At 52.1% G+C, this 14,073-nt stretch overlaps 1 protein-coding gene across 1 annotated transcript; it reads right to left on the bottom strand.

The window, feature by feature from the left end:
* Positions 1-6,037: 6,037 nt before the first annotated feature.
* Positions 6,038-9,758, bottom strand: LOC123389050 (ral guanine nucleotide dissociation stimulator-like). Its single transcript, XM_045069718.1, has 4 exons — positions 9,499-9,758; positions 7,928-8,121; positions 7,283-7,342; positions 6,038-6,348 (listed from the first exon to the last, which is right to left on the bottom strand). The coding sequence occupies exons 1-4, from the start codon at positions 9,589-9,591 to the stop codon at positions 6,129-6,131; spliced, it is 567 nt and encodes a 188-aa protein (XP_044925653.1). The 5' UTR covers positions 9,592-9,758; the 3' UTR covers positions 6,038-6,128.
* Positions 9,759-14,073: the final 4,315 nt, after the last annotated feature.

The following is a 14,073-nucleotide window of genomic DNA, read 5'->3' as shown; positions in this document are numbered from 1 at the left end:
CCCCAAATCCATGTCTTTCTGTAAGAGATGACTCGTTCACCCCTGCTCCTCCTGAACATCACTGACCTTACTCGCTTTTTCAAGCCGAACAATATGAATACGAGACCGGGGTGTTAACCAGCCAAGGGGACGCCTGAGGCTGAGCCCATCCACAGCCCGCCATAGGCTCGGGAGCATCACAAACACGCAAAACCTAAGGACTCTGAGCAAATATTTATTAAATCCAGTACACTGAAGGCACAGGCCTTGACTGCAGCTCTCTGGAAAAGTAATCATGATTTCCCCAGCTGGTAAGTCAGCTTGTTTATCTTCCGCATATTTTTTAACGAAGATCTGTTATGATTTCCCTTTACAGTGGTTAAGGCTCAGCACGCCAATTACTTTGGATTTATTCCACTTGACATCATCTCCTAAATTGGGGTTTTGCCTCTTTGTGCCCTGATAACTCATCCAAGCACCCATTTTATGGCTTCTGTTGGTAATACCTGAAGCCGGGATGCTTATTACTGAAATCGTTCCTTCGCTTCCCCATTTCTGTGCAAGGGAGAAGCTGGCACAAATCTCCTTTGGTGTGTGAGATGGATGCCCTATTTGCCTTGCCAGTGGCCAGATACTCTCCTCTGACCAAGACCTTGCCCACAGCCTACAATGCCAGGGCCAGCCGACAGCGTCTGCTTTCCAGAACAAATTCCACCTCTGGGCGATGATGGTACTCTCTTCCCAGGACACAGCCCTCAGTTGATGCAGTTGCCTCCTTGGCGGGCTCTCCCATTTCCCCTATGTCTCCCCCAGGCCAGGTTTTCTTTCGGGGCCACGAGGCTAAGTGGAACCTGGGCAGCTGCACCAGCAGCACTGACAGAGGCAGCCAGTGAGGGGCCCAGCACCAGACCCTGAGTCGGACATCACCTCTATGACCCAGGGCGAGCAACCTAGCCTTTTCCGCTCCATTTCCTCACTAGCAGAATGAGGTTAATAAAGGAAAGCCTACCTTGAAAAATTAGAAATAATCGTTAGATCTGGGTTTCTCCAGGCCGTGCCAGCTAAGTCTTATGTTAAGCCCCCCCAAACAGCAACCCTTGGCATTTCCAAGGAATGGTCTATGGGGGTCTTCCCTCTCCATCAGGGACCCTCATTTGCTCATGATCAGCACCCCAGCTATGGCCTGGTGTTGGCCAACTCCTGCCCTCTACCATGGCCTATTTCAGTGGGATGGGAACATGAGGCCCCTGATCCTTGCCCCAGAGCCTTGGGGATGCACAAAACTGAAGCCAAGAAGAAATCCAAAGATCCAATGGTGATGAGCACACAGGTGCCCCTTCCTGTGGCTGCTGAAGTTGCTGGCCCCATGGAGCCTGTCGAGACCATCCTCTGAATTGTAAGGGGCACTTCCTTCTGTTCCCATTGGTTATTTCATTGTACCATCTTCTACTGAGGCTAAGTTCAGGGGGGCAGGAAGATGACAGGTGATAGATCTCAGTAGTTCTAGAACACACTCCTCCTCTCCCGACCCTGACCCATTCATTCACTTATCCAGCAGCTACATCTCCAGTCCCAACTACATAGCAGGCATTGGGGTCTGCCCCAGGGATACAATGGTGAACAAAATCAGGGCAGCCCTTGGCCTTATGGAACTCACAGGCTGCTGGGGGACAGTGGACAGCCAGCGTGGTAAATGCTCTGATAGGAAATATAGGGTGCTCTGTCTTAGGTACTGGGCACCGGGAGCTCAAGGAAGGCTTCCCAGAGGTAGCCTATTCAAAGTTTGAATAGCAGCTTTCTCACCTCTGGGAGGCTCTCTTCAAGAGACCCCCACCAACAGACTCTTTGCAGGGCACTCCATGGGTCCTGCAGGCAAGTCAGACAGCCCTCTGTCCTGGGGAAGCCCTAGGTGAGCTCGACCCAGACACCCAAATGCGTGTGCAAAGAGCCCAGCACAGTGCCTGGCCCAGAGCAAGTCAGTGAAAGAGAAAAGGGAACTTGTTTTTTCTTACTTACAGGCTTTTAGCCAATGATATGGGGCTTGTCTGATAGTGGGTAGTCATTTGAAACAGTCCTAAGATGGGCTTAGGGGAAGTGGGGGTGCAAAGGTAGAGAGAATTCACATGATAGGGGACCCAAGGACACGCTTCCCCGTGGCCACCGGGGTTCCCCTAAATGATTTCTTCCCATGGTAATTTCGTGCAGTTTCTTTTTGCTGATAGAACAGCAGTAACTTGCATTTTCTGTAGCAAGAAGTTTTTCTTTCTTTTCCTCTTATTCCTCAGGTTTGTCTCTTTATGGTTTCCTGTGTTCCGACATCCTCTCCTTTCTTCACTTGAAAGTAAAGCAAATTAAACCGGATGAAAATCCTCTGTAAAGAGACATCTTGATCCACCAGCAGCTTGGCAGCCAAGGGAAATTTGCATCTCTTCAATTCCTTGTAATTATTCATTTCCTTTCTCTTTCCCCTCTTGAACAGAATGGCAGCAGCACAGCATGCACAGTTTTTCCCTAGATGAGAACTTGAAAGGGTGAAACTGAGGGCAATGACTCAGCTCTCTTTTCCAGACTCCTCAGTGTCCCTGAATTTTTGCCCGAGAGTTCCTGAGGAGGAGGGCCACTCCAGCCCCACGCAAAGACTAGCAACGGATGCATTAAGTAATATTCCTCCGAAAATGTATTGTCATGCCATTAAGGGTTTTCTGTTTAATATTTATTACCCACTTATAGTGCATTTGGTGTTAAGTGAAGCCATAAAAAGTTCAAAATCAATTCTAATAAAAATAACGGCTCCTATTTGCAGTTTATGGTTTAAGGTTTGGTTTCCCCTGCATTTACAGGTTGTGCAGTTAAGTGGCTGGCTCAAACAGCCCAGCCAGGGTTCAAACCTGCTTCGAGAGAAGGCAGCTCCAACCTGCCATGGAATGGAAGTCACAGACTTCCCTCACCCAACCCCCCAAACTGGAGCCCTCCTCGCTGTCGCCATGGTGACATGAAGATCCACCTCCTTTTTTAAATGCCAATCACCATCTCCAGTTGAGACCTGTCCCAAGTGACAGACTTGTAGACATAGTAGCTTCCTGGGCTTTGCTCTATGACGTTACTACGTCACATCAAACTCAACCCTTCTGAGGCTAAATGAGAACGTTCTGCACTAAAACCTGTGCCTCAGGGAAAGAAGGAGCTGGAGCAATGTTCATTTCTCTGGGCATTAACCACCCTCCAGTGAATCCACCCCAAACACTGTCGTATGTAATGAGAAGAACCTGCAAAGGTTAAACTCTACCCAACTCCTGTCTCACTGAGGTCCATTTGTTCATGACCTGAGAAGAGAACTAGCCTAGGGTAAAAAATGACTCAATTTTATTGTATGGTGATACTTGTCGCCTTCAAGCACAACAGAGTTGGAAGACGGGAGGGAAGTAAATTGGTTGAACAGAACTTCTAAGAAAAGGCCAGCAAGGGCTACGTGTGTTGTGCTCTGCAAAAATTCCTATTGGCTGCCTGCCTGAAGGTCAGAGTCATTCCAGGAGAAGCATTGTTTGTCTTGGTGACGACCACGACCCTAGTGAGCCTCAAGAGCTGTACCGCTCCAGAACTGTGGACTGCGGCTGGCACAGATTGACGTGACTGGGGTGAATCCCTTTCTCACCAACATGCAGGAGGATGGTGGTGCAGATGGTGAGAGGCAGAAGACAGATGAGGAAGGGCGGAGACCAGAAGCTGGTCTGGAGAATTCCAAAAAGGCAGAGGCTGGCCCCTGAGAAATCTGTCAGCAGGGGCATTCCTGTGTGGTCCGATGGCTCCCCCCCCTGCCGCCCCCCTGCACTATTGTGCAGTCCATTCCAGAGCCCCAGAAATGCCTCTGCCACCGTAACCCCCAGCCCAATCCCAGGCTTTGATGCAGAGCCAGATGCCTTCCACCCTCCCTGGGTCTACCATTGATGGACATTGTAACTCTTCCGTTCTCACCCGCAGACCTGTGGGGACAGCCGGTTATCTGCCAGAGATGTTTTTTTTAGATATTCTCATGTGCAGCAATAAGCCTGAAACTGGGAATTCAAGGAACTTGGAAGAAGGATACTTTCAACTACCCACCCTGGATTTTCCCATTAGCTTTACTCTCCCCAACAGGGAGCTCAGCAGGAGTGCAGAATTGAAAGCTACATATGTAACATCTAGAGCGAAGCTGCCCCCAGGGCTAGAGCAGTGAGGAAGATTGCAAAGCCAGCTCCCTTCTGACACTCAGAAATTTCCCTACAAGAGGGATTTGCTTTGATTTGCTCAAGGAGAGCAGCACCTTGGGACTGAGGCATATCCGAATTCTTAGAGGGTTGCTGCCTAAGCAACTTAAGAGGCCCAGGGAGTCAGGTGGAGGGGATAGTGGGTAAAGCGTGTTCCAGTGTTGGTGTTTACAGGAATCATTCCTAAGCAAACAGACATTTATGGCACAGACATGCTTATCGCTTACTTTATGAGGGTCAAATAACTGGAAATGAATTAGTTGTTCAACAGAGGCGTTTCCTGAATGCTGTCACTGAGAATGCCCAAGGGGACAGAGCGACAGTGTCTGTCCACTGAGGGGACATAAGGAAGAACAAGAGCACAGCCCCGGAACCTTCCCCGGCCCACTCTGTCACATACATGTGCGCACACACACACACACACACACACACTACACTTAGAGGGAAAGGCAGAGAAGGACGCCGTGTGTGATGGGGGATTATTCCTTGGTAGAAGGAACGTGCCTTTTTTTTTTCATGTTTAAATTATTATTGACTAAATAGATATAGTCTGAATAAAACCTAAAGACCTCTTGATGACCTAACTTGTTAGCAAGAAAGGAGAATATTTAAGATATGATTTTAATATTTGATAAGATGCCCATCAGAATAGTTGAAACGCAGACTACCCGGGAAATTGAAAGCATGTAAAGGTGTCTCATGGACCCAGACATTTCTCTCATGGTTTCTGCTTTTCAAGGCATGCTTCTAAATGGGAAACCTAGCTCAGAATGAAAATAGTTCATTTGGGGGCTTCCCGTGATCTTTGTTCTTTCAGGAACATTCCTATGTAATAAAATGTTATTTGTATAACAAAGTTTGCAAAGAGGGGAATCACACTTATGTTCTGCAGACACACACAGAAGGCCATAGTGTAGGATTCCAGGCAGAGGAAAATCCAAGTGGAGGTGAAGTGGCCGAGACAGAGAGCAGAGCAGCGGTTGCAGGGACTGGGCGAGGGACAGAGCAGTGAGCGATGAGGAGCGCGGGTGTCTCTGTGACGGAAACGTCATAGAACGACATGGTTGTGCAACACCCTGGATTGACCTAATGAGACCTCCATATCCCAATGCAAAGGATGCGAGTAAAATGTTATGTGAATCAAATTCTACTTTATTTAATATATTAAATCTATGAAGTAATTATAGAGGTGAACACAGAACACAAATATGATAAAAAAGGAAATGACAGGGGAGGGGGAGATATGCTCTGGGGGTCCAACCAGCACGAGCTGCTGCTCAGGGGCCAAGCCTGCTTGCTCCACGGAGACAGGGGGCGGCAGCTCAGGGACCCAGCCTGTTTGCTCCACGGAGGCAGGGGGCGGCAGCTCGGGGACCAAGCCTGCTTGCTCCACGGAGGCAGGTGGCGGCAGCTCTGGGGCAGGACCCTGCTGGTCATCCAGGAAAGTCAAAAGGCCAGGTGGCTCTTCTGTTGCAGAGAAGTGAACGAGGGCCCTGACGACCATCTGCCCTGGCCCCAACGGGTCAGGGGGGGTCACTGGTCTTCCTATCCCATAGTGAGCAGCCGCAGCAGGGATGGCGGGGGCCAGCTCAGGCCCCAGAGGTGCAGCGGGTGCCAGAGTGGCTGCTGGAACAACTTCCCGAGACACATCCTGATCTTGCTCTGGGGCCGGTGCTGTAGCTCCAAGAAGAGAAAGCATCATCAGCTTGGTTGACTTCCCTCTCGCCTTTCCCTTTCCCCACCACTCAGCGTGGCCTGCGTTCAAGACCCAGCCCCTGGAAGGTGTCCGCAAGGGAAGCCCATGGGGACAGGGATCTGAGACGACTCACTCTTCTCGGCCCAATTACAATCTACGGAGGCTTCCTCAGGGTGGCCCACACTGCCTCCACCTCAGGCCCACACCAGTCACCCCCAGTCCTCCTCACCCCCAGCCTCTGGCTCCGTGGCCTTTCTGGGAGGGCGTTGCCTTTCTGGCAGCAGAAGCTGGGCACGGCGCTGCAGGTCCGAGCCCGGAACATAGACCTGCAGGTAGGCCAGCAGCGTATGCAAGCTGGGAAATGCTGGAGGCTGCACAAAATCCCCTGGATAATTTTCCACCCAGGTGTTTAGGATGGCATAGATGGCCCTGGGGACAGACATGGAGACAGAGAAGTCAGAGGACAGGGTATGCATCCAAACCAATATCTCAGGGAACCCCTGTGGGAACCTGGGCCCCTGGGCTTCCAGCTCCTGTCCGAGACCAGTCGGACTCCTTGTCCACCTGAGACCTGGCAGTCCTGCCTGAGACAGGCGTGCTCCCACACGGCAGGCTGGCTAAAAGCTGCTAGGAGTGGGAGTCTGTGATCAATGGGGTGAGCATTTCTGGACTTCTTAGGGGAGCTGGACACACTCTTCAGTCTCTCTCCTTGCCCACGAGGACTTCAATTCAACTGCATGTGCCCAGGGAGGGGTGGTGTCTGGCCTCTTAATTACCCTCACTGCACTCGCCTCTGCTCCTTGAAGATCCAACCGAGGAGGGAACAAAGGGACTCTGTCTCTAGCCAGGCCTTCCCAGGACCCTCCCCATACCTCCACCGTTACCTCCTCTGCCCAGTCACTAGGTGCCATGAGAGTGGGTCTGTTTCCACTGACACTCACCTCCCACAGGGTGTGGGATATCTGCTGCTCCCTGGGCTCTACTGGGTCACCACTCTCCCTGAGCCCCCTCCGAGCACCCAGCGTGCAGGTGCCAACAGACTGCTGTGCGATGGTTCCTAAATCCTGTGTTCTGGGTCCCAGAATTGGGGCAGAGAGAGGGCTGGGAGGGGGCAGGGATGGAGCATGACCCTCTCAGGGGTTGAAGCTGTCCTCCAACCCCCTCTGCTCTCCCACAGTGCTCACACACCTACCCCAGCTCCCCAGGGCACCTTCCCAGTTTCCAGTAGAAGCTCTCAGACGTTTACTCTGAAGCAGGAATCACAGAGGTGTGCGTGAAGGTCCAGCAGCCCCTCGAACTCACAGTACCCTTACTGCCCTGTTGGAGAGGGAAGGCCCTCCTGGAGCAGCCAAAGCTTACTCACATGTCGCGCTGCTCCTGGGATCTCTTGACCTCTTCATACGTGGAGTAATAGCACCCGAATCTAGAGGAGGCCAGGGGGCATCACATGAGATGTCTGTGGATGTTGGCTCTCACCCTCTGACCCTCGACTAGCCTGCAGCCCTGGGGTGCTCTCTGTTCTGTGCAGGGATCCCATTCAGCTCCGAGACAATCGCCTCCACCTACTGGGGCTTCCTGAATGCTTGCTGAATGAAAGGGCCCCAACCAGCCCATCACCGACATCTGAGCGGGCCTGGCCGTGCTCACCCCCAGGGATGCCTGCTCTGGATTCACCCACACACAGACCCCAGAAGGAGTCTCAGATCTCCCTTTCAATGGCAAAGGAGCCCAGCTCAAGATCACAGTGAGAGTCAGGGATTAGGCAGAGGCTTCATCATGAGGGGCACGGGAATGTTCAAAGAGCATGCCCACAGGCCCAACAGCAGACTTTTCCACCGGCGCAGGCTGCCAGGTATCCTTTCAGACACCTGCCACTGAGTCCCTATAATACCTCTGCCCCAGTTAGGAGCAAGGGGAAGTTTGGGGAAGCTTGGGGACCTGCCAAAGTCTCACAACCAGGCATTGGCCTATTCCCAAGGGACAGTTAGGGGCAGGGGAGGGTGCTCACCTTGCACATATTTGGTCCAGCACCTCCTCGGTGCTGGCAAAGGTGTCGTATGTGTCCAGAAAGGTGTGGACACAGTGTAGATCTTGTCTGAGGATGGCAGGCACCAGGTGATCAATTGCGGCCTCCAGCTTGTCGGCCCGCTCTGCCATCAGCAGTGAGGTCCTCGTCCTCTTCCTGGTTGAGCCATTTTCCCCCTGAGGTGAAGCAGAGGAGACATGAGTCTGTGCTGTGGCCACCAGGAGGGTTGGGGCTTGGAGGGCAGAATGAGCCCCCAGATCTCAGGGACTTCTGCAAGAGGTGGGACAAGAGAGCCCAGAGTCTGAAAAACAATCACGTGACTCAGTGTCTCATTGGGTTCAGCCTAAGGCTCTTGGTTTTGCTTCAGGTCATGGTCTCCGCGTCCTGAGGCTTTGTTCCTCATAGAGCTGGCTGTGTCCATAGGGCAGTGTCTGCTTGAGGATTCTGTCTCTCCCTCTGCTTCTCCCCACTCTCCCCTTGCCTCTCTCTCAATCCATCAATCAGCCAATCAGTTAAGAAACCTTTAAGGTAAAGAGAAAATGTTCTTGGTATCCATACAAAGAATTGAAAGAAATGATGTCTGAACTTGCTAGTATCTCAGGGCCCTTTGTGAGTAGAGTATCGATAGCATGTCCCTGCATGAGTGGCATGGATCCTATGATTTCTGATGACATAGCCCATTCTTTTTATTTTTTTCAAAAGACATTTTATTTATTTATTTGACACAGAGAGAGGTCACAAGTAGGCAGAGAGACAGCCAGACAGAGAGGGGAAAGCAGGCTCCCCACTGAGCAGAGACTCCTGACGTGTGCCTCGATCCTAGGACCCTGAGACCACGACCTGAACTGCAGGCAGAGGTTGAACCCCCTGAGCCACCCAGGCACCCAAAATATCTTGAGATGAGAACACAGAGATGTTTTAGGCGAGAGGGCTTAGGATTGGAGGGCACGGAGGCTGTAGGATGCAGCACTGTGCCTTGGTCACAGAAAGGGATTACATCCAGTCCTGCCCCAGTAAAGGGCTCCATGGCTGTGACCAACGACTGGCCTTCTGGACTGCCGTTCAGTGCAGTGCAGTGAGGGCCCTGTTCCTGTCCCTGGGAGGGCCCCATCCATGTGTTCCATCAAAACCAAAGTGCAGAGCAAGAAACAGAGTACCATGGGCCCCATGTCCCTTTGGATCAGAGTTTCCCAACTCACTCTTGCAAATGATGATTTGCAAGACTTGAAGAACTTGAGGAAGGACTGTTGGGCCAATGGGGACACCTGGGAGCACGAGTTAGGAAAATGCCTAGGCCAGGGCAAAAGGAGTCTAGATCAGTGGGATGATCCGTGGTCTAAAGTCTCTTTAATGATACTCCTATAAGTATGTGGACAGTGGCTCTGCTTCTATCCAATGCATGGGCAGGACCAGAGGGCCAGTTTGGGGAAGAGATGGGATGCAGATTCACGGGAGTACAGGACTCTAGGAGGCCAGGCTGGCTTCTAGGAAGTGGGGCCCTTGGTGCTGCATGGGCGCCCCAGGGGTCGGGTCTCCCCAGCACCTGCACTCACCCTGAGCCAGCGCCAGACTCTGTTGGCCCTGTGCGGCTTCTTGTCCTTGGAGGAAGGAGAGCAGGCAATCTCCTCGTTCACCTCCTCCACCATGTCCTCTGGAGCGTTCTGTAAAGACAGTGCCCGGCAGCCAGGCAGGAGACCTTAGAGCCCTGTCTGGAGGCCTTTGCTGGTCTTCAGACCCAGGGCGCTCCATTCCAGACACACCACAGCCCAGGTGGCAGAGCCCTCCCCCAAGGAGAGAAACGTGGCCCAGCTTCAGGGCCTCGGATGTGCTCTGGCACAGCTCAGAGTCACCTCAGGAATCCCCTGTGCACCCTGCCCACCCTGACATTGGTGTGAACAAGAAGGGATCACCAGGGTATCCACTGTGCTCACCCTCCTCCAGCCCATGGGCGGGAACCCCCACATATCCCTCCTCCCCTCAAACTCCAGAGGAAGGGATGGGGCTTCCCTAGGACAGTTCAGAGGGGTGAGCATCGCCTAGTCTCCTCAGTAGTAAGTACCTTATGGCGTCTCCCTCGAAATGTGTTGAGGCATCGGGGGGGTGGTTTCAGCCAATGTCTACAGCATGGGAACAAGCCATTTTCCTGGGGTTTCTGATACCCAGAGCCCCGGAAACTCGGCACACAAGAGGAAAACATCTTTTTGTGTCAGATGTCCTGAGCCCAGTAACCCTGCTACGGGACTAGAATGTGGGTGCCTAGTTGCAGGGGTTCCAAGTTCTGGGGGCGGGTGGTCAAGGAAGTGACATCACTGCCTGAGATCCCCTACCGGGACCCACTCCTGGTTGGACCCCTACATGATCAGTGCTCCGTTCTGCCATCTCCTCATCCCCCTTCTGCATGCAAGGCCACATCATATCTGTACACAGTGACCCCAACACACCCATCTCCAAAGGCCCCCAGGGAAGGTCTGGGAGCAGCCAGGGCCCCAGCTTGCAAACACACCTGGTTTCAGACACAACTCTAGATTCTTACCTGGTTTTGACCCTAGATAAGCCATTGTGCCTGACAGGGATGGTCCCTTCTCTGCAAAATATGGATGATTCCAGCATGTTTTTCTATCAGATGTCCACAGGCATAGGTTGGATAATAGCTATGATGTTAGAGGAGTGCTGTCACAGGTAGGAAATACCTCCCACCCAATTTCCTCCATCCTATCAACTTCTTGGAATCTGCTACTAATGGGATCCCACCCCACAGTCCCTCCTGGGGTGTGTGTATTTGTGTGCACAAGCACACTCGCTCCTGTGTGCACACATGTGTTCATCGGTGCTCACATTCTGGATTCCCAGAAGAGGACAGCTTCACCTACAGAGGGCTGGGTAATACCTTCCCACGATCTTAGGCTTTGAATTTTCAATGCAAACCCTAAAGAAGGGACTGGAGTTGGCCCTTGATGGTCAGAATGTACCCTTACCCCTAGAGACCGCCTGTCCTGGGATGCAGGCCGTTCCCTCCTTTCCAAAGGGTGTGATGCAGGTAGGGGTCCATGCAGTGGGTCGCCATGAGCTGGTATCCTCCTCAGACAAGAACCTGGGGAGATGTGTCCTATCTATGATATCAATGATCACCCTCAGCCCCATAACATTTCCAGGTCGACAGCCCCTTCCTTCTAGACAACCTTTTCCAGAGCCCCCAGTGAATGGCTAGGTGCATGCAGGACCCCAGCTTTGAGGACACTCAAAGAGCTAGGTTCATGCCTTCTAAGCCTCCCTACCAGTCTGATTCTGGGCAAGGCCCGGACCCTGCAGGGATCTTCACAGTCTCCCTTCGGGGGCTCCATTGGTTCCCCAACTCCTCTGTAGACATGTTTTTGTGACCCCCTCCCCAGACTGTAGTCCTCTGTAGACTTGGTGATTCACTTCCATGTCATACAACGTGGCAACATGACCCAAAGGCCCTTCTGAGATTTCGTTCCAAAACTCACTGCCCAGCCCCATGTTGAGTCGGATCCATGTTCTCTCTCCAATCTTCATACTGGAGCACAAGCCCCTAGGTTGAACCATGACCCAGACATAGGCACGTGGCCCAGCCCTGTGGGCCCACAGCAGACAGAAGTCAGGTCTTTGAGATGGTCTGTATCTGGCACATGACCCTGAGTGCGCTCAGGTTCTCGGTGAAGCAGGTTGTCCCTTGGTGTTGTCAGCAGCCCAGCGTAAGGAGAGACTCTGGAAGGAGCCCCCAGCGGAGCACTGCTGGATTCCTGATCCCTTGAGACCACGAGGCAGCGTTTGTGGGTTCAGCCACTGAGTGTGGGGAAGTGCCGTCACACAGCCCTGGGAGAAGGGCACTGATACTGACCAACTTCCCGGGCCCTGGCCCTCCTCCCCTCCCACTCTGGTCCTTCCTCAGCTTCTCTGGCCACCCTGGCCCCCTTTCTAACCTCCAGTCCTCTGCTCCATGGTGCCCTCCGCCAGGTGGAATGCACTCGCATTTGTGCAGGGCTGTCTCCTTCTTTTCCTCCCGCAGGAATTCTCCGTGTCATCTCAGCACAGCCTTGTCATACCCCTCACCGGGTGGAGTTCGGGCCTTAGTCGTGTCCCTTAGTCTTTTGCTGTGGAGCAATCGCATTTCCCGTTCACATTTTGGTTTCTCGTTTGTCCATCTTCTCCTCTAGACCCTGAGCTGTCATGAGGAGAACCCGCTGGGCTGATAAGCCCTGGCACCATCTGAGTGCGCAGTGCCCAGTGGCTGAATGAACGGGAGACAGGATCTGTCCCAGCATAGACCAGCTCCGTTGTTTGAGCCTCACTGATTTTGGTCCTGTGTAAGCCTTTTGTTTTTTTAAGTTAACTGTGCCTGATGTGGGCCTCGAACTTATAACCCTGAGATCAAGGATCCTAGTGCCTGAGGAAGCCAGGTGCCCCTTTGATCCTCTTTAAAGGTTTTAGATCACTATTGAAGTGAACTTGGTCATTTCCACATGCTGTACGGAGCTATATTACATTATGCTGAATGACCAAGTAACTCCCCAGATTTTGGTAGCCTGTCACCACAGAGTCCACCCCTCCCTCGCCCCATGACAGTGCTGAGTGGTTCTTCAGATTAGAGACTGAAATCCTATATGTGGTCATTGAGGACCCAGAGTCCCTCCACCATCGGCCTTCTCCCTCCCTGGGATGACATGCACCTCTGATGCCATCAGCACAAGAGGAAAGATGACAAGAAAATACATACAGAAGGGTGTTTCCGGCCAGGACTCAAGGTACACTTTGACACTCAATCTTTTATGTATTGTTCTAGAATTTTATTTCTTTATTAGAGGGAAAAGAGCACAAGCAGGGGGAGGGGTAGAGGGAGGAGAACCAGAGAGATGCTGATCTGAGGAGGACAGGGGGTGGCTGATATAAACCTGTGCAGGGAACAGCGGAGGCCGCCCAGAGCTGGCCTGCGTCATCTGGTGGGCCGGGAGTAAGGAGTAGCCTCAGATCCCTGTGCCCATGACCTGCTATCAGGGGAGACCCTCTAGGGATTGCTTCCTGGACTCAGATAACATTGAACGGTGGGGAAATTTTCCTTGATTTAGGAGCGATGCAAAAGTCAATCATGGGGTTGATACTTTCTCTTCTTGGACCGACAGCCCCAGCCCCAGAAGAAGATGCTGAACCACCTCAAGAGCTACCTCCAGCTCCCACTGTGGTGCCTGCGGCAGCTCCAGAGGCCAAGGGGCCTGGGTGGGAACCAGTTGTGCGGGTGATCTGGCTGTGGAAACAGCTGAGGGGAGGCACCTGCCTGAAGGAGCCTACTGCAAAGTTTCTATGGACAACCAGGTGCATGATTGAAAGACTTAGGGGTCTACCCCTGTGGGGGACATTCCTGGCTTACAAGTGTTCAAGCGGTGAAGTGGGGCAATATCCCAGGTGTGACAGCATGATCTCAGGATCCCAGGGGTCCCCAGAGGACAAGCCATAGCCAGAGGCTTGCTTCGACCATCGAGGAGGGAAAGGGGCACAGAAGGGAGGGGGCAGCTCTGCAAAAGTACTCTGGGGTGTCACTTCCCTGGGAGGGTCTCAGGCATGAGTATGGGACTCAACACTTCCTGGGACCTTGGACATTCTTGCAGAGCTGTGGGTGAGACAAGATTTCCTAATAAAATATTGGTGCAGTAAGGATGTCCTTTATCTATCTATCTATTTATTTATTTATTATTTAAAAATTTTATTTATTTAATTTTAATTATTTGTTTTTTTAAGATTTTTATCTATTTATTTGACAGAGATCACAAGTAGGCAGAGAGAGAGAGAGAGGAGGAAGCATGCTCCCTGCTGAGCAGAAAGCCCAACGTGGGGTTCAATCCCAAAACCCTGGGATCATGACCTGAGCTGAAGACAGAGGCTTTAACCCACTAAGCCACCCAGGCACCTCAGATATCCTTTATTTTTAAAAGCTGTCGTTCTATGTCAGAGTCTTAGCGGTCGATGTTTCCAGCATGACCTCTCTTCAACGACTGGTTAGTTTGGGGAAATTCAAGAAGGGTCCTTGCTGAATTCATCCTTAAAACTGAGAACTTTTGAGGAACAAGGCAGGGACTGGAAGTAGTTTGCAAAACAGCCCAACTTCAAAGCATGAT

The sequence above is a fragment of the Mustela putorius genome, unplaced genomic scaffold, assembly GCF_011764305.1.
Source record: "Mustela putorius furo isolate JIRA1106 unplaced genomic scaffold, ASM1176430v1.1 tig00003942_pilon_pilon_pilon, whole genome shotgun sequence".
NCBI classification, from domain to species: Eukaryota; Metazoa; Chordata; class Mammalia; order Carnivora; family Mustelidae; genus Mustela; species Mustela putorius.
Note: the sequence above shows the minus strand (reverse complement) of the source record. Positions and strands in the feature narration are given on the sequence as shown.

What these genes read in the sequence shown, in the direction of transcription:
- LOC123389050 (XM_045069718.1), bottom strand. Translation starts at nt 9,591, where the DNA reads ATGGTGGAGGAGGTGAACGAGGAGATTGCCTGCTCTCCTTCCTCCAAG. An exon ending in CTGGACCAAATATGTGCAAG is followed by an intron (nt 7,343 to 7,927) that starts GTGAGCACCCTC and finishes GGCCTCCTCTAG; the next exon opens with ATTCGGGTGCTATTACTCCA. An exon ending in TCCCAGGAGCAGCGCGACAT is followed by an intron (nt 6,349 to 7,282) that starts GTGAGTAAGCTT and finishes GTCTGTCCCCAG; the next exon opens with GGCCATCTATGCCATCCTAA.